At 41.2% G+C, this 17,932-nt stretch overlaps 1 protein-coding gene across 6 annotated transcripts in view; it reads left to right on the top strand.

Moving 5' to 3' along the window:
* The window catches only part of RALGAPA2 (Ral GTPase activating protein catalytic subunit alpha 2), a 459,903-nt gene that overhangs the window by 107,081 nt on the left and 334,890 nt on the right, over positions 1–17,932 (top strand). For all 6 annotated transcript variants that reach the window (XR_007515412.1, XM_049869401.1, XM_049869403.1 and 3 more), the window contains exons 8-9: positions 437–575; positions 2,479–2,678. Coding sequence is in view for 5 of the 6 variants with exons in the window: in XM_049869401.1 (XP_049725358.1) it covers positions 437–575; positions 2,479–2,678 (339 nt within the window). In the remaining variant the exon portion in view is untranslated. The remainder of the gene's footprint in view (positions 1–436; positions 576–2,478; positions 2,679–17,932) is intronic.

Raw genomic sequence — 17,932 nt, 5'->3', positions numbered from 1 at the left:
AGCCAGAGTACCTCATTCCTTTACTGCAGGGGCCACACAAAGATGACCAGTTTCTCAGTGGGCCATGACATGAAGAAAGTAGAGAAGCTCTGCTTTGGAAAAGTGCTTTGTGGTCTAAACAGCACCAAGAACCACTGATAGGCCTTGTCTAAGGCCCTCTCTCTGCCACACTTCCCTAAGCAATGTGGGGGGGCTGCACCTCTGTTACTCATCTCTCCTCCTGGCTCCCGGCGGGTCGTCCCTGCTGTTGAGCTGTTTCAGAAAAGAAAAAAATCCCTGCCATTTTTTGAGTTTTGTTAAATATTGTAACTGTCAGTATTATTTCTCAATTTTTTTATTTAGGTAGGAATTTTAATAATATAGCAGCATTTCACTTCAATTTATGTTCATTTAAAATAAAAGTATACATATGTTCTTTTCCACATATTATCCAAAGGCTGCAAGCTTGGAGTGGAAGAATAAGGAGAATCAAGATACTGGTTTTAAATTTCTTTTTACTTTGTTTCGAAAGTATTATCTTCCTCATTTATTTCCATCATTTACTAAGTTAACAAACATCTACAAACCTGTACTTGGTAAGTACTGATTGGGCCATCTGTAGAGGCTGTCCACAGGAAAGCTGTACCATTCCTTCAAAGTGACCTTTGATTATTTTTAAGTAAAATAGTCATTTTTTCACGTGCTTAATAGTAGCTTTAAATATTGTTAACAGGTTTGAAATTCCTAATAAGTGGTTTTAATTATTTGTACAAACTAAGATGTACCCCAGTCTAGAAATGAGAGAGAGGGGTAGTGGCTCACGTACTCAGAGATAATTTGAAATGCATTGTGGCATTTTGATATATCGACCATCTTTCAGTGTTAAAAGCACTTGCATTTCTTACGGGTGGTGGGGAGATGGGACCCCTGACCTTGCTTAGTGGTGAAGTGGGCCAGCTCAGGGCACCCAGCTGCACGTAGCGTGCCCCTTCTTGTGTACTAGCTGCTGTTTCATCCAGCAGGCCCTGCTGGCAGCTGCTTGTGCAGAGGGAGATGGTTGAGCACTTGGACAATCTAGGGACAGTAAGCCCAAGATGGCTAGGAAACATAAGGAAACTTCTAATCTAGCTCCTAAAGTTTTCCTTCTGTAAGAAATGGGAACTTACAGGGCAGAGCCATCCCTTAGAGTGGTGACGGTGGGGGCAGATCTTCCTCTCCCCAGGAGATTACAGCAGGTGAAATTAGTTCAAAGAAATAATCAAAAGAGTTTTGGAGGGGAAAGATCACACTGTACATTAACCTCCCTGGGGAACGTGGGCAGGGAATTCAGTAGTGGTGGGCGCTTATGTGTACACATATGTGCTCACACATAGACTCAGGCTAGGGCAAGGCAGCGGGAGCTTAATGTGTTTGAAAGATGGAGAAATCCTGACTTCAGGGGTACCGGGACATGCATCGTGTGAGGCAAGTATCCAAAAAACCCGAACTCATTGCCATTTTTGTGCACCCAGGTGTACAAAAATTAGTAAAATAGAATTGGACTCGGGGAAGTGGTATTTCAAGTTCAATACAATATAATTTTCATATTGATTATGGACATTAAGGAATGAGAAATGGACCTCTTGTTAAGTTCTTTGGAAATGATGGCATCTGATACCTCAAAGATGAAACATGACTTCCTGATTCTTTTGGGCATAAATTATATTATATTGATTCTGTTTCCTTGATTCATCTAAAGGGAAAAGAATATAAAACTAAGGTTCAGTGAATTTGATCCACTGTGTGTTGCCAGATGTTAAAGTATCTAAATGATGAAAAAAATGTCTATGCATGCTTTTACATTTGTTGCAGCCGCAAAGAAGAGTAGATTAAAACCAAAGCCGTTGCCATCAAGTCAGTTCTGACTCATAGCAACCCTATAGGACAAAGTAAAACTGCCCCATGGGGTTTCCAAGGAGCAGCTGGTGGCACAATGGTTCAGTGCTCAGCTGCTAACGGAAAGGTCGGCGGTTCTAACCTACCAACCGCTCTGCCACAAAGATGTGGCAGTCTGCTTCCATAAAGATTTATAGCCTTGGGAACCCTATGGGGCAGTTCTACTCTGTCCTGTGGGGTTGCTCTGAGTCGGAATTGACTCGACGGCAATGGGTTATAGCCATATATATGAAAACATGTTCACTAATATAAAAAAAAAAATAGTCTCATATAATTTTCTTAAAATTGTTGAAAAGGGTTATGAGCCTAGCTTTCCCACAGCTGTATACCCCAGTTGTATGTGAACAGTACCAACAACAGCCACCTCTTTTAGATCAGAGTGCAAAGTGGAATCAGAAGTGACCCTACCAGAAGATACCATTTTTTAATAATTGCTGGTTCTTTAGCCTTAGTTCTTATTCAGACAACCAAATGTATGCCTATTTAATTGAAAACTGAAACATTTATAGGAGTTACATATCGTTAAGATTCAGTGACATGATCATGTGTTCTTTTCTTTACCAGACATCCCTCATTTAAGACCGAAGCCAGTGTACATTACTACAACTCGGGACAATGAAAGCGTTTACAGTACAAAAATTCCATACATGGCTGCTCGCGTTGTTTTTATTAAGTGGATTGTAACGTTCTTTTCGGAAAAAAAATATCTGACTACAACACAAAACACTAAAAATGGAGTTGATGTATTGCCCAAAGTCATCCAGGTATGCCATTCATTATCTTTTCATTTCATAATACTTATGTGATCAAACACAGTAACACATAACCAAAGTAGTTAATTAATAGGTTTATTGGTTCATACAGATTCCTGGTTATTAGGAAATCAGCTTTATTGGTGCACCCTGTCCATAATGGTGAGATTTCTGAGGAAGGTGTGAATTGTAAACACATGCCGTGTTCCCTACTTGAATTGCCATAATGAGGCAATCTAGAGAGTGAGGGAGACATTCTGGGAAGGTGACTCACCCTCAGTCTCACCCCTTCACCAGTGACCTCTAAGTCTAAGACCAGGGACTTACCTGTCTTGCCTTTACTGATCACCAGTGCCTGTCATGCTACTTGTCACCCAGAAGGCCCTCAGGAAGTGTCCAGGTGGTCCATAGAGAGGACCTGTGAGGCTGCCAAGTGTCCTTTGAGATCTCAGGGGAGGAGTGGACCATCAACTCAGAATTTTGGGGTGGTGGTTGAATCACGAGGTCGCCTCTGGAAGAGAAGGCTACCTTTCCCTGAGGCCTTTGATGTGGGGCCCACAGTACTTTCCCTTGTTGGCTTTGGTCAGACACAAATGGGGACTTTCCTAGCAGGCAAGTTGCCAGGGACTCTGTGCTTGTTAGGGAGCACTACCACTTGTGTAAGTCAGAGAGCTGTCCCTTAAGTGAGAAGTCGAGGTTTTGTGTGATTTTTGTTTGTTACTTCCACAGTCTCTCTCTCTGTGTATCACAGAAAGTACCAACCAGGATCAACAGAAAGAAAACCATGTTTTCTTTTTTAATTTTTATTGTGCTTTAATTGGAAGTTTACAAATCAAGTCAGTCTCATAAAAATTTATATACACCTTGCTATATATTCCTAGTTGCTCTCCCCCTAATGAGACAGCACACACCTTCTCTCCACCCTGTTATTTCCGTGTTCATTCAACCAGCTTCTTTCCCCCTCTGTCCTCTCATCTCCCCTCCAGACAGGAGCTGCCCACATAGTCTCATGTGTCTACCTGATCAAGAAGCTCACTCCTCACCAGTATCATTTTCTGTCTTATAGTCCAGCTCAATCCCTGTCTGAAGAGTTAGCTTTGGGAATGCTTCCTGTCTTGGGCTAACAGAAGGTCTGGGGACCATGACCTCCGGGGTCTTTATAGTCTCGGTCAGACCATTAAGTCTGGTCTTTTTACAAGAATTTGGGGTCTGCATCTCTCTGCTGTCCTGCTCTATCAGGGATTCTCTGTTCTCTTCCCTGTCAGGGCAGTCATCAGTTATAGCCGGGCACCATCTAGTTCTTTTGATCTCAGGCTGATGTAGTCTCTGGTTTATGTGGCCCTTTTTGTCTCTTGGGCTCATAATTACCTTGTGTCTTTGGTGTTCTTCATTCTCCTTTGCTCCAGCTGGGTTCAGACCAATTGATGCATTTTAGATGGCTGCTTGCTAGCGAAGAAAACCATGTTTTATTTAATACATAAGGTCCTGGCTTATGAATGTCTGACTTAGAAAATTTCAGGTTGTTTTAAGGTTTGATTATAAAAAACAAAATAATAATCAGAAAATCTAGAGGTGCGTATCAGTTTGGGAAGTGGAAGACCACCTTTAGTAGAGATAGGACCCAGAAGCTAGAGAGGAAATGAGGTTCAATTTTATTTTTAAAAAAAGTAGAAAAAAGATTTATATGCTGTAAGATAACATGAAACCAAATCCAAACATTAGGCTGTGAAAAATCATTTGTAACATCGTGACTGTTAAAAGAGTTACTATCTCTACTGTATAGAGAGTGTCTACAAATTGATAAGAAGACAAGCTAACAGAAAATGGACAAAGGAGATGAAAGGGCAGTTCACAGAAGAGGAAATACAAGTAGCCCCAGGTTCCCCCAGCAGTCAGGGAAATGTCGTTAGCTCTGCGCCACAGTGAGCTGCCATCACTTACCCATCATGCAGGCAAAAATCTATGTGAAATTGTGCACAAGAAACCCAGTCACGATCGTCAGCAAGTTTTACCGAACATCTTGCTGGTTATCCACGCCGTTCAAAATAACCTTGGCTAAAGGATGTGACGTTTTTCTCTCTGGTTTCAAAAGATCAGAAAACTACCGCCTGTATTTATTGAAAATAAGTTGTTCATTCTTGAGAACTGCATTTCGGAGATGAGAAGTATTAAGAACAGCAAATTAACCACTGCTTCATGGTCCTGATTTTTCCCTTGGTGTACTCTTCACAGTTGTGAGCCATCTACTTTTATTATGTAACTTTTTTAGTGTCATGAGGGTTTGACCTCCTGAATAGCTTAGGATGGTTTCATCATCCTAACGGAAAGAGACACCACAACTCAAACTGTCTTAACATAAAAGGAGTATTTTTATCTCTTAAAAAAGAAGCCCATGGTGAAGCTGGCTGAGAATACGATCTATTCATGCTTTCTCCATGATTCGCTGCAGTTTTCTTTTTTCTACTCTGCCCTCCTCCCTGTGGCCATTTTGTCTTCAGCTTCCCCCGTGATTGCAAGGTGGCTGCCAGCAGCTGGGGCCCTAGTTTCCTTGTACATGATTAGAGGCAATCCATAAAGATAAAGTCTCTTCCTTTTTTGTCTGAGCGTGGCAATGTAGGTTGTCTGCCCACTCCTGGAACGATAACAAGGGAATGCCAGGTGCTGATGGGCTGACAGGTGATTGTGTGAAAGAGCAGAAAGTGCCACGATTGGCTGCCCTGGTGCTGTGGATGGGGCCAGCCTCTTGTGGTTCCCTAGGCTGCCTGGGGGAGGAGGTATGCACAGCACTGAGGTTCTGCTAGGAAGGAGGAAGGATGCTGGGCAGACAGTTGTCATTGCGCCCTGTGCTATGACACCTGCAGGTGGCAGCGTCTGGAAATGGCCATGGCCATGGTGGGAACTGTCAGTATACTTCAGGGTGAGCTGTTACATTGGTTTGCTGTTGTGGGAACTGTTGTTATACTTCAGAGTGACTGTTATATTAGTTTGCTGTTGCTGCTGTAGCAAATTACTACAGACTCAGTGGCTTTAAACAACCCAAGTTTATTATCTTAAAAAAAAAATATCTTACAGTTCTAGAAATCAGAAGTCAAAGATCAGCATCAGTGGGCTAAAATCGAGGTGTCAACAGGGCCGCGTTCCTTCTGGAGGCTCTCAGGGAGAATTTGTTACCCTGTCTTTTCCAGCTTCTGGAGGTGGCCCGCGTACGTTGGCTGTGGTTCTGCATCATGTCACCTTTTCTCCCTGTTTCCATCATCACATTGCCTTCTCTGTCTCTCACCCTCTTGCCTCCCTCTGATAAGGACCCTAGGATTACATCAGGCCCACCCAGATAATTCAGGATAGTCTTCCTAGCTCAACATCTTGAATTTACTCATATCAACGAAGTCCCTTTTGCCATGTAACATAACATATTCACAGGCTCCAGGGATTGGGATGTGGGCATCTTTAGGAATCTGTTACTCAGCCGACCACAGTTGTCTTGTATTCCTTTCTCTGCCTTACAGCTGTGTTTCCCAGCTCCTCTCACATTGTGTCTCCTGTGTTCTGCTCTTCATTTACATTGTACGTAAGAAAAAGCAGCAATTTAAGGAATTGCATATTAAATTTTGGAAATGGGGTTGCAGAAATAAAAGCATATATGATTGTATTTGTCTCCTGAACGTTTTTGTTGGAAATTTCAAATTTAATATAATTTTAGCCATCAGAAATGAACATTACCATCCAAGTAAAATGATCCAGAAAATCTATTTTGAAATAACATGCTGTTCATGTAAAAGACCTTTAAAACAGTATTTTAAGTACTTCCTCAACATATAGTTTATGTTTTTGGCACTATGTTAAAGGTCATATATGCAGCCCCTCACCCCGTGAGTGAAATTACTTTTTCCTTTTGATCTAAAACTAATATATTTGACAGTATTTTTCAGCAGGGATGAAAAGAATTGGTGTACCTTCTACGCTTAGCTTACTGCTCAGAGAATCTTGTTCAGTGGCATCTTTCACGGGCGAGTGAACATACAGTTACTTACCCATCGCGTATTATGTTGGCAGACCCCCCCCAAAAAAAAGACCTTTTCAAGTCTGAATATTCTTGGTGTATCATCTCAGCTTAAAATTCTTTTTTAAATTTTTATTGTGCTTTAAGTGAAAGTTTACAAATCAAGTCAGCCTCTCATACAAAAAATTTTTATACACCTTGCTACGTACTCCTAATTGCTTTCCCCCTAATGAGACAGCACACTCCTTCCCTCTACTCTCTCTTTTCGTGTCCATTCAGCCAGCTTCTGACCCCCACTGCCCTCTCATCTTCCCCCCAGACGGGAGATGACAACATAGTCTCATGTGTCTACTTGATCAAGAAGCTCACCCTTCACCAGTATTATTTTCCATCCCATAGTCCAGTCCAATCCATGTCTGAAGAGTTGGCTTTGGGAATGGTTTCTGTCTTGGGCTGACAGAAGGTCTGGGGTCCATGACCTCCGGGGTCCTTCTAGTCTAAGTCAGACCATTAAGTCTGGTCTTTTTATGAGAATTTGAGGTCTGCATCCTACTGCTCTCCTGCTCCCTCAGGGGTTCTTTGTTATGTTCCCAGTCAGGGCAGCCATTGGTTGTAGCCAGGCACCATTTAGTTCTTCTGGTCTCAGCTTAAAATATTTTTATTAAAGCACTATTTATTCCTTGGTAATTCATTTTTTTTTATATTAACTTTTATTGAGCTTCAAGTGAACGTTTACAAATCAAGTCAGACTGTCACATATAAGTTTATATACATCTTACTCCATACTCCCACTTGCTCTCCCCCTAATGAGTCAGCCCTTCCAGTCTCTCCTTTCGTGACAATTTTGCCAGCTTCCAACTCTCTCTATCCTCCCATCCCCCCTCCAGGCAGGAGATGCCAACACAGTCTCAAGTGTCCACCTGATATAATTAGCTCACTCTTCATCAGCATCTCTCTCCTACCCACTGTCCAGTCCCTTTCATGTCTGATGAGTTGTCTTCAGGGATGGTTCCTGTCCCGGGCCAACAGAAGGTTTGGGGACCATGAACGCCGGGATTCCTCTAGACTCAGCCAGACCATTAAGTATGGTCTTTTTGTGAGAATTTGGGGTCTGCATCCCACTGATCTCCTGCTCCCTCAGGAGTTCTCTGTTGTGCTCCCTGTCAGGGCAGTCATTGATTGTGGCCAGGCACCAACTAGTTCTTCTGGTCTCAGGATGGTGTAGGTCTCTGGTTCATGTGGCCCTTTCTGTCTCTTGGGCTCTTAGTTGTTGTGTGACCTTGGTGTTCTTCATTCTCCTTTGATCCAGGTGGGTTGAGACCAATTGATGCATCTTAGATGGCTGCTTGTTAGCATTTAAGACCCCAGATGACACATTTCAAAGTGGGATGCAGAATGTTTTCATAATAGAATAATTTTGCCAATTGACTTAGAAGTCCCCTTAAACCATGGTCCCCAAACCCCCGCCCTTGCTCCGCTGACCTTTGAAGCATTCATTTTATCCCGGAAACTTCTTTGCTTTTGGTCCAGTCCAATTGAGCTGACCTTCCATATATTGAGTATTGTCCTTCCCTTCACCTAAAGCAGTTCTTACCTACTAAATAATCAGTAAAAAAACCCTCTCCCTCCCCCTCTTGTAACCACAAAAGTATGTGTTCTTCTCAGTTTATACTATTTCTCAAGATCTTATAATAGTGGTCTTATGCAATATTTGACCTTTTGCCTCTGACTAATTTCGCTCAGCCTAATGCCTTCCAGGTTCCTCCATGTTATGAAATGTTTCACAGATTCGTCACTGTTCTTTGTCGATGCGTAGTATTCCATTGTGTGAATATACCACAATTTATTTACCCATTCATCCGTTGATGGACACCTTGGTTGCTTCCAGCTTTTTACTATTGTAAACAGAGCTGCAATAAACATGGGTGTGCATATATCTGTTTGTGTGAAGGCTCTTGTATCTCTAGGGTATATTCCGAGGAGTGGGATTTCTGGGTTGTATGGTAGTTCTATTTCTAACTGTTTAAGATAACGCCAGATAGATTTCCAAAGTGGTTGTACCATTTTACATTCCCACCAGCAGTGTATAAGAGTTCCAATCTCTCCGCAGCCTCTCCAACATTTATTATTTTGTGTTTTTTGGATTAATGCCAGCCTTGGAGTGAGATGGAATCTCATCGTAGTTTTAATTTGCATTTCTCTAATGGCTAATGATCAAGAGCATTTTCTAATGTATCTGTTAGCTGCCTGAATATCTTCTTTAGTGAAGTGGGTGTTCATATCCTTTGCCCACTTCTTGATTGGTTTGTTTGTCTTTTTGTGGTTGAGTTTTGACAGAATCATATAGATTTTAGAGATCAGGCGCTGGTCGGAGATGTCATAGCTGAAAATTCTTTCCCAGCCTGTAGGTGGTCTTTTTACTCTTGGTGAAGTCTTTAGATGAGCATAGGTGTTTGATTTTTAGGAGCTCCCAGTTATCTGGTTTCTCTTCGTCACTTTTGGTAATGTTTTGTATTCTGTTTATGCCTTGTATTAGGGCTCCTAAGGTTGTCACTATTTTTTCTTCCATGATCTTTATCGTTTTAGTCTTTATATTTAGGTCTTTGATCCACTTGGAGTTAGTTTTTGTGCATGGTGTGAGGTATGGGTCCTGTTTTCATTTTTTTGCAAATGAATATCCAGTTATGCCAGCACCATTTGTTGAAAAGACTATCTTTTCCCCAATTAACTGACACTGGGCCTTTGTCAAATATCAGCTGCTCATATGTGGATGGATTTAAATCTGGGTTCTCAGTTCTGTTCCACTGGTCTATGTGCCTGTTGTTGTACCAATACCAGGCTGTTTTGACTACTGTGGCTGTGTAATTGGTTCTGAAATCAGGTAGAGTGAGGCCTCCCACTTTCTTCTTCTTTTTCAGTAATGCTTTTCTTATCCGAGGCTTCTTTCCCTTCCATATGAAGTTGGTGATTTGTTTCTCCATCACATTAAAAAATGTCATTGGAATTTGGATTGGAAGTGCATTGTATGTATAGATGGCTTTTGGTAGAATAGACATTTTTACTGTGTTAAGTCTTCCTATCCATGAGCAAGGTACGTTTTTCCACTTAAGTATGTCCTTTTTAATTTCTTGTAGTAGAGCTTTGTAGTTTTCTTTGTATAGGTCTTTTACATCCTTGGTAAGATTTATTCCTAAGTATTTCATCTTCTTCGTGGCTACTGTGAATGGTATTGATTTGGTTATTTCCTCTTCGGTGTTCTTTTTGTTGATGTAGAGGAATCCAAGTGATTTTTGTATGTTTATCTTATAACCTGAGACTCTGCCAAACTCTTGTATTAGTTTCAGTAGTTTTCTGGAGGATTCCTTAGGATTTTCTGTGTATAAGATCATGTCATCTACAAATAGAGATAATTTTACTTCCTCCTTTCCAATCCGGATGCCTTTTATTTCTTTGTCTAGCCTAATTGCTCTGGCTAGGACTTCTAGCACAATGTTGAATAAGAGAGGTGATAAAGGGCATCCTTGTCTGGTTCCCGTTCTCGAGGAAAATGCTTTCAGGTTCTCTCCATTTAGGGTGATGTTGGCTGTTGGCTTTGCATAGATGCCCTTTATTATGTTGAGGAATTTTCCTTCAATTCCTATTTTGGTGAGAGTTTTTATCATAAATGGGTGTTGGACTTTGTCAAATGCCTTTTCTGCATCAATTGATAAGATCATGTAGTTTTTGTCTTTTGTTTTATTTATGTGGTGGATTACATTAATGGTTGTTCTGATGTTAAACCAGCCTTGCATACCTGGTATAAATCCCACTTGGTTGTGGTGAATTATTTTTTTGATATGTTGTTGAATTCTATTGGCTAGAATTTTGTTGAGGATTTTTGCATCTATGTTCATGAGTGATATAGGTCTGTAATTTTCTCTTTTTGTAATGTCTTTACCTGGTTTTGGTATCAGGGAGATGGTGGCTTCATAGAATGAGTTAGGTAGTATTCCGTCATTTTCTGTGCTTTGAAATACCTTTAATAGTAGTGATGTTAACTCTTCTCTGAAAGTTTGGTAGAACTCTGCAGTGAAGCCGTCCGGGCCAGGACTTTTTTTTATTGGGAGTTTTTTGATTACCGTTTCAATCTCTTTTTTTGTTATGGGTCTATTTAGTTGTTCTACTTCTGAATGTGTTAGTTTAGGTAGGTAGTGTTTTTCCAGGAATTCATCCATTTCTTTTAGGTTTGCAAATTTGTTAGAGTACAATTTTTCATAATAATCTGATATGATTCTTTTAATTTCAGTTGGGTCTGTTGTGATGTGGCCCTTCTCATTTCTTATTCGGGTTATTTGTTTCCTTTCCTGTATTTCTTTAGTCAGTCTAGCCAATGGTTTATCAATTTTGTTAATTTTTTCAAAGAACCAGCTTTTGGCTTTGTTAATTCTTTCAATTGTTTTTCTGTTCTCTAATTCATTTAGTTCAGCTGTAATTTTTATTATTTGTTTTCTTCTGGTGCCTGATGGATTCTTCTGTTGCTCACTTTCTATTTGTTCAAGTTGTCGGGACAGTTCTCTGATTTTGTCTCTTTCTTCTTTTTGTATGTGTGCATTTATCGATATAAATTGGCCTCTGAGCACTGCTTTTGCTGTGTCCCAGAGGTTTTGATAGGAATTATTTTCATTCTCGTTGCATTCTATGAATTTCCTTATTCCCTCCTTGATGTCTTGTATAACTGAGTCTTTTTTGAGCAGGGTATTGTTCATTTTCCAAGTATTTGATTTCTTTTCCCTAGTTTTTCTGTGATTGATGTCTAGTTTTATTGCCTTGTGGTCTGAGAAGATGCTTTGTAATATTTCGATGTTTTGGATTCTGCAAAGGTTTGTTTTATGACCTAATATGTGGTCTATTCTAGAGAATGTTCCATGTGCGCTAGAAAAAAAAGTATACTTTGCAGCAGTTGGGTGGAGAGTTCTGTATAAGTCAATGAGGTCAAGTTGGTTGATTGTTGTAAGTAGGTCTTCCGTGTCTCTACTGAGCTTCTTACTGGATGTCCTGTCCTTCTCCGAAAGTGGTGTGTTGAAGTCTCCTACTATAATTGTGGAGGTGTCTATCTCACTTTTCAGTTCTGTTAGAATTTGATTTATGTATCTTGCAGCCCTGTCATTGGGTGCATAAATATTTAATATGGTTATGTCTTCCTGATCAGTTGTCCCTTTTATTATTATGTAGTGTCCTTCTTTATCCTTTGTGGTGGATTTAAGTCTAAAGTCTATTTTGTCAGAAATTAATATTGCTACTCCTCTTCTTTTTTGCTTATTGTTCGCTTGATATATTTTTTTCTATTCTTTGAGTTTTAGGTTGTTTGTGTCTCTAAGTCTAAGGTGTGTCTCTTGTAGGCAGCATATAGAGCGATTGTGTTTCTTTATCCAGTCCGAGACTCTCTGTCTCTTTATTGGTGCATTTAGTCCATTTACATTCAGGGTAATTATAGATAAATAAGTGTTTAGTGTTGTCGTTTTGATGCCTTTTTATGTGTGTTGTTGAGAATTTCATTTTTCCACATACTTTTTTGTGCTGAGACGTTTTTCTTAGTAAATTGTGAGATCCTCATTTTCGTAGTGTTTGACTTTATGTTTGTTGAGTCGTTACGTTTTTCTTGGCCTTTATCTTGAGTTCTGGAGTTGTTATACCTCCTTGTGGTTACCTTAATATTTACCCCTATTTTTCTAAGTAAAAACCTAACTTGTATTGTTCTATATTGCCTTGTATCCTTCTCCATATGGCAGTTCTATGCCACCTGTATTTAGTCCCTCTTTTTGAGTATTGTGATCTTTTACATATTGACTTCAATGATTCCCTGTTATGAGCATTTTTTTTTAATTAATCTTAATTTGTTTTTGTGATTTCCCTATTTGAGTTGATATCAGGATGTTCTGTTTTGTGACCTTGTGTTGTGCTGGTATCTGATATTATTGGTTTTCTGACCAAACAATATCCTTTAGTATTTCTTGTAGCTTTGGTTTGGTTTTTGCAAATTCTCTAAGCTTGTGTTTATTTGTAAATATCTTAATTTTGCCTTCATATTTCAGAGAGAGTTTTGCTGGATATATGATCCTTGGCTGGCAGTTTTTCTCCTTCAGTGCTCTGTATATGTCATCCCATTGCCTTCTTGCCTGCACGGTTTCTGCTGAGTAGTCTGAACTTATTCTTATTGATTCTCTCCTTGAAGGAGACCTTTCTTTTCTCCCTGGCTGCTTTTAAAATTTTCTCTTTATCTTTGGTTTTGGCAGGTTTTGATGATAATATGTCTTGGTGTTTTTCTTTTTGGATCAATCTTAAATGGGGTTCGATGAGCATCTTGGATAGATATCCTTTCGTCTTTCATGATGTCAGGGAAGTTTTCTGTCAGCATATCCTCAATTATTTTCTCTGTGTTTTCTGTCCTCCCTCCCTGTTCTGGGACTCCAATCACACCCAAGTTATCCTTCTTGATAGAGTCCCACATGATTCTTAGGGTTTCTTCTTTTTTTTAAATTCTTTTATCTGTTTTTTTTCAGCTATGTTGGTGTTAATTCCCTGGTCCTCCAGATTTCCCAGTCTGCATTCTAATTGCTCGAGTCTGCTCCTCTGACTTGCTATTGCGTTGTCTAATTCTGTAATTTTATTGTTCATCTTTTGGATTTCAGAATGCTGTCTCTCTATGGATTCTTGCAACTTATTAATTTTTCCACTATGTTCTTGAATAATCTTTTTGAGTTCTTCGACTGTTTTATCAGTGTGTTCCTTGGCTTTTTCCACAGTTTGCCTTATTTCGTTTGTGATGTCTTGAAGCATTCTGTAAATTAGTTTTTTATATTCTGTATCTGATAATTCCAGGATTGTATCATCATTTGGGAAAGATTTTGATTCTTTTGTTTGGGGGGTTGTAGAAGCTGTCATGGTCTGCTTCTTTATGTGGTTTGATATCGACTGCTGTCTCCGAGCCATCACTAAGATATAAAGTAGTGGTTTATTCTGTAATTGTTCACTGAGTCTTATCTTGTTTTGTTTCAGTATACATGGATGGGCTACTAGATTGTGCTGTCTTGTTTGTTGTAGCCCTTGACTTACTTCGGACCTATTACCAGCTGGTTTGGGCTGTTGCCAGATATATATGCCTGAGTCTATCCACTATTCTTGAGTAGAATCTTATTTTGGGTCATCAAGTGTGTGCTGCACCCTGACACCTATCCACCTCGAGAAGTAGTGGTGATAGTTGTGTGCACCAGATTCTATTAGCAGCTGGGGTTCACCCTCCGGGGGGGCAGGATGCTGAGAGGGTTCCCCCAAGTGTCAGTGATGTAGGTGTGTCTCTATTCCTATAGCACCTTGGTGGGAGGGCACTGCAGCTGTACCTTACGCCCCCAATGCAAGTACCTCTACTGATTGGTAGATGTCACCCTCCTTAGACCCCTACAGCAAGAGGCTAGGTGGTCTGGGGGGAGTTTCAGCCCTCAATTCCCTGTTGTGGGTCAGTTAGGGGTCTGCTGAATAAGCAGAGATATTAGACCTGGGAAACTTGTTTTTCCAGTAAATCTGCTAAAAAAAAAAATGCAGTCAGATCCCTATCAGAACTGCCTTTGGATTATAACCACCACCTTGTTCCCTGTAAGGATGAAAGTCCGAGATTTGGATCATATATGCTTGGGTGTAGCTGGTTCTGTTTTTAGTCCAATTAGGGATGGATTTTTGGTCCCTGGGTTTTTTGTGGTTCCTTCTCTCATGCCGGAAGAATGGGTTAGGAAAAGACCAAAAAAAAAAGGGTGGGGGGGAAGCAAAGCCACCACGGAGCCGGAGCCGTTCTCCCTCTCTCTCAGGAAATTCCAATGTTAATGAAGCCACCTGGGAAGGGTGGGGGAGTGTTCAGAGAGATAGGAGGGTAGCACCTCGGAATATAGCCAAAGTTGCTTGTCTTTCTTGGAATGACTATTTTATCTGAGATTCCCGAGGGGCGTGTCGCGTGTGTGTGCTGGCTGTGTGGAGATTGCCCCCGAGGGTCTGGCCTGCTGAAGCCGCGGTCAGGTCCTCCGCTGCCAGCCCAAAGCCCAGCGTCAAGGTTCTCCTGCTGGGACGCTGCACTCCCGGCTCCAAAATCAGTCGCTGCCTCCCGGGTACTTCTCGTTGCGCCAGCCGCGTTGCCGCGCCGCCTCTACGGACCGGCTGGGCCCCCTCTCGGGGTTAGTTCAGGGGAGTAGGGCTGCGGCCCGTGGTTGCTCCGTGTCAGCGCCCAGTCAGAAGCCTGGCGCCAAGGTTCCCTGGCTGGGACGCTGCATTCCCGGCTCCAAAACCAGTCACTGCCTCCTGGGGACTTCTCCCACCAGCGGTGTCGCCACGCCACCCGCGCGAACTGGCTGGGCCCCCTTCTGGGGTGAGTTCAGGGGGGTAGGGCTGCGCCCCTTGTTTGTGCCGTCCAAAGAATTTGAGTCCAGCTCCCCTGGGCCCAGACCTAAGCCCGGCGCCAAGGTTACCTGACTGGGACGCTGGCTCCAGGCTCCGAAAACAATCGCTGCTTCCCCGTATTTGTTCGTTCTCTGTCTCTAAATCTGTGTTTGTTGTTCAGGGTTCGTAGATTGTTATGTGTGTGTTAGATTCACTTGTTTTTCCGAGTCTTTGTTGTAAGAGGGATCCGAGGTAGCGTCTACCTAGTCCGCCATCTTGGCCTGAATTCGGTAATTCATTTTTATATGAATAAAAATACTTCGACATGCATTAATGAAAGCAGGCTGGTGATTTTAAAACCTAAGCAATAACTGCTTTTAGCAATTCTATATGCACATAAATTAGGCATTAAAACCCAAGTCAACTAGGGAAGGAAAAAGGAAGCTTGAAATGGGAAGAGAGTTGTCATGTTTCTTTGTTACATTATTAAAATATCACTTTTACTAATTCTGAGCCAGCCCTTCATAATGACCTGTGGGCTCTGGGTTCCCTAAAATTGTGTATTTCATGGGATGAACAGTTAGAAAAAGTGATTCATACAAACTGACTACCATACATGAGTTTGTGTATTGTACAGAGAAACTCATTTGTTTATTGACCACTGTAGTACATACTGTCTGTGTCCTTAAACTCTACAGAGGCAAGTGCAGGCTGATTCCAACCACGTAGGCAAATCAAGACACGGGAACAGGGTGGCAACAGTCATAACCAGCAGAATGGCAGCTGCATCCTCTTGTTTAACACTTGCTTTGTGGGTGCCCTCATTCAGCCTGAACCTGGGGGTGAACAAGTCTCGATATGAGCTGTGGAGTTGGGAGGACAGCAGGGAGGTGGTGAGGTGGAGGTGAGGGGATAAGTGGCATCAACTGTCATGCAGTTTTGTGAGCCCTGGCAGCGTAGGCCTCGTCCAGGCAGATGTGTTTGTTTCACTGACTGAGGCTTTATCATACACCAGAGAAGGAACAGTAATGTTTGCATTTAGCACAGAATCAACTAAAGCTAAATAACTGTTGAGAACTCCAACTTGATTCCATTAGGGGGAAGATGGGCCTGTCTCAGTGTTTAATATTTATTTATGTTCTTGCTGTTAACCTTCATAGAAAAGGGAAGGAATCAGTGGACTTGGATATTTAGTTTTGTTTTCGGTGTCATCACTTTTACTGTAATTATAAATGTCTCTCAAAATATCTAGATGTTTTTGGAAAATAGCCTTTTTTGGTGGTAGTGTGTACTACAGGAGGCTTAGGAAAGCATAGTTCTATTAGAAGTAGATTTTCATCTCCTGGCTTGATGGGAAAGCCATCTATGCTGTCATTATGATCTGTTCGGATAACAGCTCATTTTTAAAATGGTATGTCTTCAGAGATAAGTCTGTACGTACATTATTTTAGTTATGTAAGTGCTGTGTTGCCAGCTACCTCAAAATATAGTGGCTTACAACAACAGCCCTAAAGCCAACAGCCAACATCTTTCCAAACAGAGAGAGTCTGAAAGCGTCCCCTTTGAGAATGGGAACCGGACAAGGATTATCACCACTCTTGTTCAACATTGTGCTGGAGGTCCTAGCCAGAGTAATAAGGCAAGAAAAAGAAATATCCAAATTGGTAATGAACGAGTAAAGGTATCTCTGTTCACAGATGATGTGATCTTATACAAAGAATACTCCAAAAAATCCACAAGAAAACTCTGGAACTAATAGAAGATTTCACCAAAATGTTAGGATACAAGATAAACAAAAATTAGTTGGATTCCTCTACATCAACAAAGAAAATTTTGAAAAAGAAATCATCAAATCAATACCATTTACAGTAGCCGCTAAGAAGATAAAATACTTAGGAGTAAATCTAACCAGAGACGTAAAAGACCTATACAAAGAAAACTACAAAACACTCCTGCAGGAAACCAAAAGAGACCTACATAAACGGAAAAATATACCATACTCATGGATAGGAAAACTCAACATTGTGAAATTGTCAATTCTACCCAAAGTGGTCTACAGATACGATGTAATCCCAACCCAAATTCCAGTGGCATTTTTTAACAAAATGGATAAACAAATCACCGACTTCCTATGGAAAGAGAAGAAGCTCTGGATAAGTAAAGTATTACTGAAGAAGGACAAAGTGGGAGACCTCACACTACCTGAGTAGTCAAAACAGCCTGGTACTGGTACAACAACAGATACATAGACCAATGGAATAGAAGTGAGAACCCAGACGTAAATCCATCCACCTATGAGCAGCTGATATTTGACAAAGACCCAAAGTGTGTTAAACTGGGAAAAGACAGTCTCTTCAACAATTGGTGCTGGCGTGACTGGATATCCATCAGCAGAAAAATGAAATAGGACCCATACCTCACACTATGCACAAAAACTAACTCAAAATGGATCAAAGACCTAAATACAAAATTTAAAACGAGAAAGCAGGGCCAAGCAGGCGGAGTAGTCAGATACTTCCGGTGATCCCTCTTACAACAAAGACCCAAAAAAACAAGTGAATCACTTATATATATGCTAATCTAAGAACCATGAACATCAAAGGCAAAGTCAAGAAATCAGACCAAGCGGCAGGTGGAGGGAGAGATGGTTCAGAAGTGGCAAGGAGTTGCTGGACCTGACTTGGTGGAAGCCAGTGCTCCTCAGGCACGATCTCCTGGCACGACTGCAGTGGGGATGGCGGTAGAATTCAGGACTCAGTTTTCTCAGGGAGAAAGAGCAAGACAAACAGAGGCTGCTCACGCCTCCGGGATCAGCAGAGAACAGCACTCTTGGCCAAATGTAAGTGCTTGCATCTCATTTTACCAT

The sequence above is a fragment of the Elephas maximus genome, chromosome 25, assembly GCF_024166365.1.
Source record: "Elephas maximus indicus isolate mEleMax1 chromosome 25, mEleMax1 primary haplotype, whole genome shotgun sequence".
NCBI lineage: Eukaryota > Metazoa > Chordata > Mammalia > Proboscidea > Elephantidae > Elephas > Elephas maximus.
This window is presented reverse-complemented; position numbering and strand designations above follow the sequence as displayed.